This window comes from Ptychodera flava, chromosome 22, assembly GCF_041260155.1.
Source record: "Ptychodera flava strain L36383 chromosome 22, AS_Pfla_20210202, whole genome shotgun sequence".
In the NCBI taxonomy this organism is placed as follows: Eukaryota; Metazoa; Hemichordata; class Enteropneusta; family Ptychoderidae; genus Ptychodera; species Ptychodera flava.
The window spans coordinates 17929563-17936671 of NC_091949.1; the positions used below are offsets into that span (position 1 = coordinate 17929563).

General features: G+C 42.1%; 1 protein-coding gene across 3 annotated transcripts in view; it reads left to right on the forward strand.

Annotated features, from left to right (window-relative positions):
- The window catches only part of LOC139122851 (vesicular inhibitory amino acid transporter-like), an 86380-nt gene extending 79703 nt beyond the window's left edge, over positions 1-6677 (forward strand). The window contains exon 4 of one of the 3 annotated variants that reach the window (XM_070688662.1): positions 3109-6677. In XM_070688662.1, the coding sequence (XP_070544763.1) occupies positions 3109-4176 (1068 nt within the window). In that variant the 3' untranslated portion in view covers positions 4177-6677. The remainder of the gene's footprint in view (positions 1-3108) is intronic. The other 2 variants (XM_070688661.1, XM_070688663.1) reach the window with 2 other exon arrangements.
- Positions 6678-7109: the final 432 nt, after the last annotated feature.

Here is a 7109-nt window from a genome sequence, read left to right on the forward strand (position 1 = left end):
CTTCGATGGTTTGGCCGCCGATATTCGATTTTGTCGCAATCTCAAGTAAACGTCCTCGACAGCCGCCATTTTCGATTTCATATCTGACATGACCATCTAAACGAATGTTGTAACTACGAATGTAAACGTCATCTTTGTCGGCCGTACACCCTTTAGATTACGACTTTAGTGACAATGTTTTTCGCTTCAGTCGCAAAGTTGTCGAGAAGGCACCAATTTCGATAGAGAGAGCCTATCTCTAAGGCTTGGCGAGATTGAAGTGTGTTCGCTTTTTCTCACAACGAGTTTATTGTCTTGAGCATGTTCTAGGCTTCGTCGTAGATGGCGCAACTGAGTATGCTGTTGATTTTGCGGTTTATGTCCTTGTTCCTAGTCTCGCCTGGGTAGCGGCGGTCGGAAGAAAGAGCCCCGCAGAGCAGTACTAGTCTGGGTACCCGAGACTACCCTGTTCCATGCACCACACTTTTGACACGATTTGTGTGTGTTGGCGAAAATTGAGAAAGGAAGAGCACTGTGCTTCGATTCATTGAGGTTACTATAATTGAAAAAAAAAGTCAAATTTTGCGTCGGGAGTTGAAGTTGGCGCGCAATTTTCCTCACACTTCTTTTCGATTTGACATAACTTTGAGAGAGCATAAATTTTCAGCGCATGATTTTAAAAGTTTCTTTGAGTGAAGTACAACTTAAAATTGTGACATATCCGCTAAGAATTGCAGTCAAAGAGCAAAATGAAAACGCTTGCAGAAAACATGATCGACGTTCCACCGACTAGCCGTGCTATTTTCAAGTCTTTGGACGGCAAACCGCTTGTCAAGGTACGCATTCAATATCAAAATCTTAACCGTAACTATTAAAAATGTTATGCCCATTAAAGTGACGTGATGTTTGATAAAAACAAAATTTTGAAGAAATACTTGAGTTTTAAGTCTAAGGTTCTCTTTTTCGTCATGCTTGGCAACGTTTTATAGCCTTGCATATAGAGTTTTCGAAGCGTTTGCAGATATCACTGATAACGTGAGTCACGCGTGGCACAACGAGATAACGAATCTACAGTTGCATGAATTTGGCTCAGTCTCAACCCAAACTCAACATATATCGATGTAGTTGGGTGATATTTTTGGCGGTCGTTCATAGCAATTCATGGAACCCGGAAATCACTCTCGGCGATAGAGTCCTCAACTAACGCTTGTGTGCGCACGGTCTCTCCATGAAGGGGTTGGCAAGGTGATGCAAAATCAGAGGACGCCGCATGTCTCCGAAATTTCAAACTTTTAATTCTTTTCTGGTCTTTAGTTTCTGTGGATCAATTTTGAGCCTGACAGCAAACAGTCAAAAAACAGCCTAAAATGGCGTCAATTTTGTCTTGTCAGAGACAAATTAGGTATAAGAATTGAGACAAAATATGCTGTCGTATCGAAAATACGTACAGTAACTTGAGAATATACTGAGCAACTAAAATAATTATTGGTATTGTTGCAAATTGATATCTTTGTTTCCAAAATAGAATATGTGTTGTGTCCACTTCCATTACAGTGAATAACGGGATTGGCCGAAAGAAGTTTTGATTTGCTCATGACTTTTGATCTCTTTTTGCCATATTGCCTGGAAATATCAAATATCGGAGAAACCACTGCAAGTGCATGATGTGTGTTTTGTCTTCGTGTCATCTGTGCGCGTGCGTAAGATTCACCGTATTATATAACTCGCAAGGGTTCATGTACCTCTGTGTCCGAGTCGCCATAAAAGATCGAGAGATGGCTGAAGAACCCACTGGAAAATCCACAATAGTCACTGGAGACCGCCGATCTTGTGTGATCATTTCCGATTATTAAAAAGGCCCGAAGGGGTGAAATATCGACTCATGTCGTGAGGCAAATGAAGACAGTGTAACTGTTACTCCGGGAGATTGTACGTTAGTCTAGCGAGAAGCGATCGAGAATGCGTAATTTATGATGCGGCACGAAATAATTTCCTGTTTGACAGACACGTGGGTTTTTGTTAGGAATTTACAATTTCAGCACGTTTTATGACTTTGCCGTCACGGCTTATTTCAGCCGACGGTGTGTCATCCAATATTATTGCATTTTAACATGTCCAAATTGATATTATTAATTGAAATTTCATTCCTGAATTATGCCAAAAGTCTTCATACCCATGGAGTTACTGGTACGTCTGTATGCTTCTTGGATGACAATAAGTAATTTGGCGGTAAAAAAACTGCAAAAATTGTCGTTCCCTTATTTTTGGCAAGATTCTGCCGTTCAAGTTATCTCAAAACAAGAACCGACTTCTTGGTTATGGGTTTCGTACAAGGTACAAGGCATTTCTGTTACTGATGATGATGATGATGCGATGAAAGAGTCTGGATTCCCGGTTGACCAGGCTTTGCATACAGTCCGTAAATCACTTGTTCACGATTTGTTCAGGTCTGCAAGATTCCAACTATCCTGAGTATTTGCCGTACGCCGGTAATAGTGGCAATTATCACGCTGGCGTTGTGTGACGAGAATACCATAAACGCGAGTTGGATGTATTCTGTAATGCACGACAATCTTAGGCTCTGACCATACTGGAACAGAGTACGTGAATATCACGCAAATTCAAAAAACTAATTCACCATTCAAAAGTTACTCTATCTGACATAATACAGAGAGCGACCATTTTGGATTCGTCCATCCCCGTCCTTGAAAGAGTTGAAGTTCACGCTTGGTCACTTAAAAAGGCTCTGTTCAAGAAGAATGGGTCTCTAGAATTTACATTTTCCCTTCAACATCTTGAGTTAGCAAAGTCCTCTCTTGTGACATCATTATACATTGTACCTAGAAGATGGTCGGATGTTAAACGACGGAATTGTTTTGACTTGTGCCCTTCAGAGCTAGCAGAGGGAGTGTTTGCAATTTTGCATATATGTCGGACAACTTTTGGGAAGTCGATAGGTCTTTACCTCCTGATCCAATACCAACTCAAGTTGCCTACCGAGTAGACACTGTAACTTGCGCAGTTGTGAGCCTGTTTTCTTTCATGTAGTTGTAACGAGGTTATTAAGTCGATTTATTTCATTGGAAATGGTAAGCCCTTGTGATGATCTACTTTTCTGTTCTCTTTCAGATCTTAGCAAACTGCCTCTATGAGAATGAAGTAATGGAAGACGGATCTGTCCGCCAAGTGCGCGTGCGCTCAAGTTACTCCGATATAGGGGATGCTTGCTGGAAGAATTGGGGAGGGCGCTTTATCAACTATATACAGTTAATCGATTTAATAGCCGTAGCGGCTCTGTACTTAGAGCTACCGGGATTTTTGATGACGGATGCGTTTCCCGGCGCTCCAATTTCTCAGCTCGGCTGGACTCTTATCACAACGCTCTTCGTGTTGCCGAGTATTTTTCTTCGGACTTTGACGATGATAGCTTGGCTGAGCATGTTGGCTGTGGTGGCGTATTTCATCATGGGCGCATGCGTGGTGGGATACGGACTGTCAATCGCCACCAAATGGGAGAGCGTGTCCTGGGAACACTTCACCTTAGAAACTTTCATGGTGTCCTTCGGCCTGACGCTCTTTCACTACGACACGGTGTACGCCGCGATTCCGAGCGTGGAGGAGAGCATGAAGCACCGCGAAAAGTTCGACAAGATGATCAACTGGACCTTTGTCTTGCTGACGATCTTCAACTTACTCTACGGGATAATGGCCTACCTGACGTTCGGTTCGCACACGGCGGAGTTGATCACCGACAGCCTTCCGCGCGGCCCGTACCACATTGTCAACGTGTTGGTGGTTATAAAGGCATTACTTACATACCCACTCATGATATTCATGATTATTACCTACATTGAGTTCTTGAAAATCCGCTTCCTACCGCCCTGCTACGGGGTGACTCAAGACCAGCTTCCCGGAACCTGGGCGATGATTTTCCGCGTGGTTCTCGTTGTCTTCACGCTGTTTCTAGCCATTGTGGTCCCACACTTCCGCCACTTTATGGGGTTTATCGGTGCTGTCATGACCCCGTTTGTAGCGTACATAATCCCGTGTGGATGTCACCTTAAACTTAAATACCAGGAGCTAAAATGGTATGAGATATCTCTAGAAATCCTCATTATCTTCGTCGCTATTGTTGGGGGCGCTCTAGCGGTTATATTTGCTGCCAAGCAACTGGTAGAAGCCTACATCCCTAAGTAAATTAACGGCGTAACACACCGGAATATCTTACTGAAATTGTTTTGAGAAAATAGAAGAAACTTTTTGTAAAGAATAGATAAGTAGTTTCGCTTTAAGTTGCTCCTGTGTTCATCCGAGCAGTCATCCTCACCGACATGTGAAACATTAATGCTTAAACGAAACTTTTCATCGTCATAGAATCTGGCGGGACCAAAGAATCATGTTCTATGACATGCGCCACCGTGCGGTTACATGTTCGTGTACTGGGGCTGTATGGTGTACCGATCATTTAGCCAAGCCAATTATTGCAAACTCCATCGATTAGAAATTTACATTATGACATGAACTCTAAGACAACCATCAACTGTATCGTATCCGACGTTCGTTTTTCCCAAGCTGAGGTTCTGAAATATCCCAGACGACCATGCAATAACCTCTGACTGACCTCGTCAGATTTAAAGAAATACCTGAACATCGTCTCAAGACAGGTGTTCTGTGTCCCCGAACGATACACAAGTAAATCAATTAAAAACTCGCCTTTTCCTATCGCTTCAAGCCACAAATTTACGGGCTTTGTCATTGGCGAAAAGGTTTGAAAAATCGAATTTTGATATTTCGAATTGAAGGTATCATAGTTTAACGCGGGTGACATTTCTAACCGACCCTTGGCACAGACCGTGAGATCTGTCGATTGGAGGGGGGTCTCCGTGCATTTGCTTCCAGTCTACCCTTAGACGTTGTCTGTGATTAGCCGTCACTACCCTATCGCATCCAATTTGTTCGTTCCAAGTCCACAACAGTAACTCCATACAAACGAGATCACAAGTACAAAGCACTTGTTAATATGATCGGTTGAGCATCATACGTTGGTAACAATTCTATCACCGGTGTCTACCTGCCAACACATATTTTGAACTGTGACGCAGACTTATTTTGAAGTTTAATCCCGTGAAATTCTATAATAATTACAGCAATCAAGTAAATGAACAGAACAAAGAAAAAATACATTAGGAAACTGAGCAATATCGATGTCTCTTGTAGGACTCTTGCAATATTGACTGCGCATGTCACGACCGAACTCTAGACAGTTCCCAAACCAAGCCATCGACAACGGAAAAACTTCTATAAGTGCATGGATTTTCTGTTGGTTGATCGCCTCAGTTGAATCAAATGTTATTATTGGCACTAATTACGTGAAACAGACAAAATAGCTGTTTCTGTTGATAGTATTTTCATAATTTTTGTCACCAAAAATATATACATATTCATGATTCTCAGCCTCCAGTACGTTGAAATACAAATACCAGTCTTTCCAACGCACCGCGTTGTTTTGACTCGGACGATATACAATTATTGTTGACAGTTGTCAACAATCACATTGGAAAATACCAGCAAAGAGGCTGTGTTTAAGGTAGTATGCGCCTCGAAGTGAAAGACTTACACTTTTGCTCAAAATTTCCGCAGGAAACTTTCAACCATTTTCTCACCAAATCAAGAATAAAAATCAGGGGTCATCTAGTGAATTTCGGTACTAGAGAAAAAAATCACTTCACATTCACTGATGTTTAAATTCAAACCGGCAGCCATCCCTGTGTTAACTGAATGGGGAAAAATAAATGTTTCAATTTTTTGAAAATATGGCAAAAATACCGTTACTGCAAAAGATTCAAGACGAGCCCCAGCAAGCAGTAGATCAGAAAAACATAATGATATTAAAAGTTTTATAGTCCGAATATCTATTCTCGAGATGCATTCTACCTTAAAAGTGGAATGCTAGGAATTTACACGATTCTGGAAGTAGAACAAGAAAATGTGAATAACAAAACAGGGCAAAAATGACCAGAAAATGTCGAAACGGTACAGCTAACAGAGCTTTACTGATAATAGCCATATGCAAATAGTCCGCCAAACCGTGGCCAAAAGGCGTTTCTTTACACTCCAAAATGGAGAGTCGGCGTATCAGACTCTGTATGGAAGCTGTCTACAAGTCGGCAGTGACTCATTGCAAAGGATATAGCAATAACTCATCAGGTAGAAGATATTCATCTGAATGGAACTCCAGTCTGTCACGTGACTGTATTCGCTGCTGCAATCCTAAGTTATGGTTGGCCTTGACTCAAAGGGCGTTTATGCATCAATATGTCAATATTTAGCACTTGCCTCGGTCAGCATCAACAAAATAGTTATGAAAGAAATGAAGGTTTTGGTGAAGCTTTTGCCCAGTTATAAAAAACGCAATACTACAACGCACATCACGATTTTTCAGCACCAGTGTTTGTTACATGTAATAGTTTGCAGGAAACGCACAGCGCTTGTTCCGGAGCCCAGCGCGTAGTCCTGTACTGAAAATGTGAAGTTTGGGCAGTACCTGGTCACATGTTGGTTACTGAGCATATCGACAGATATTCGTTGCATCACTGCCATTGTCGCTGTTAATGATGTTCTCGTGTCCTCTTTAAGGTATAATTAATGATTGTTCATCGCATTCACGGAATGAAGCCAACACGCCTTTCGTCAACATTCAACGTCGAACTAGACTGAAAGATCCGTCGCTCGAGGGCGCTCCCCCCTCTTACGTCGTGAGAGGGGGAGGTAGAGAGCGCCCTCGAGCGACGGATTTTTCAGTCTGTAACGTCGCAACTTTATTTCCAAGTTTTCGAAGTCAGCCCGCTGTCTCCATTATTACCATCGAGAAATTGATTAAGACAATAAAGTGACCAAAATTATTCTGTGCGGACCAAATAAGAACAAAATCTTCAATCTTTCAGAATGGGTTTACATGAGTGTTCCGTTTTTGTCGAAATTATGTTAAACAATGAAACGCTGGGGCAACGTTGGTTCACCACGTTTCCTAATGTTATGCCGAAATGTCGTAACCTCACTTTAGGCGGGGCTTGTATGTCGAGCCTTTGGTGTAGTACACCGTGAGAGTGAATTCCGGAAAGAGTCACGTG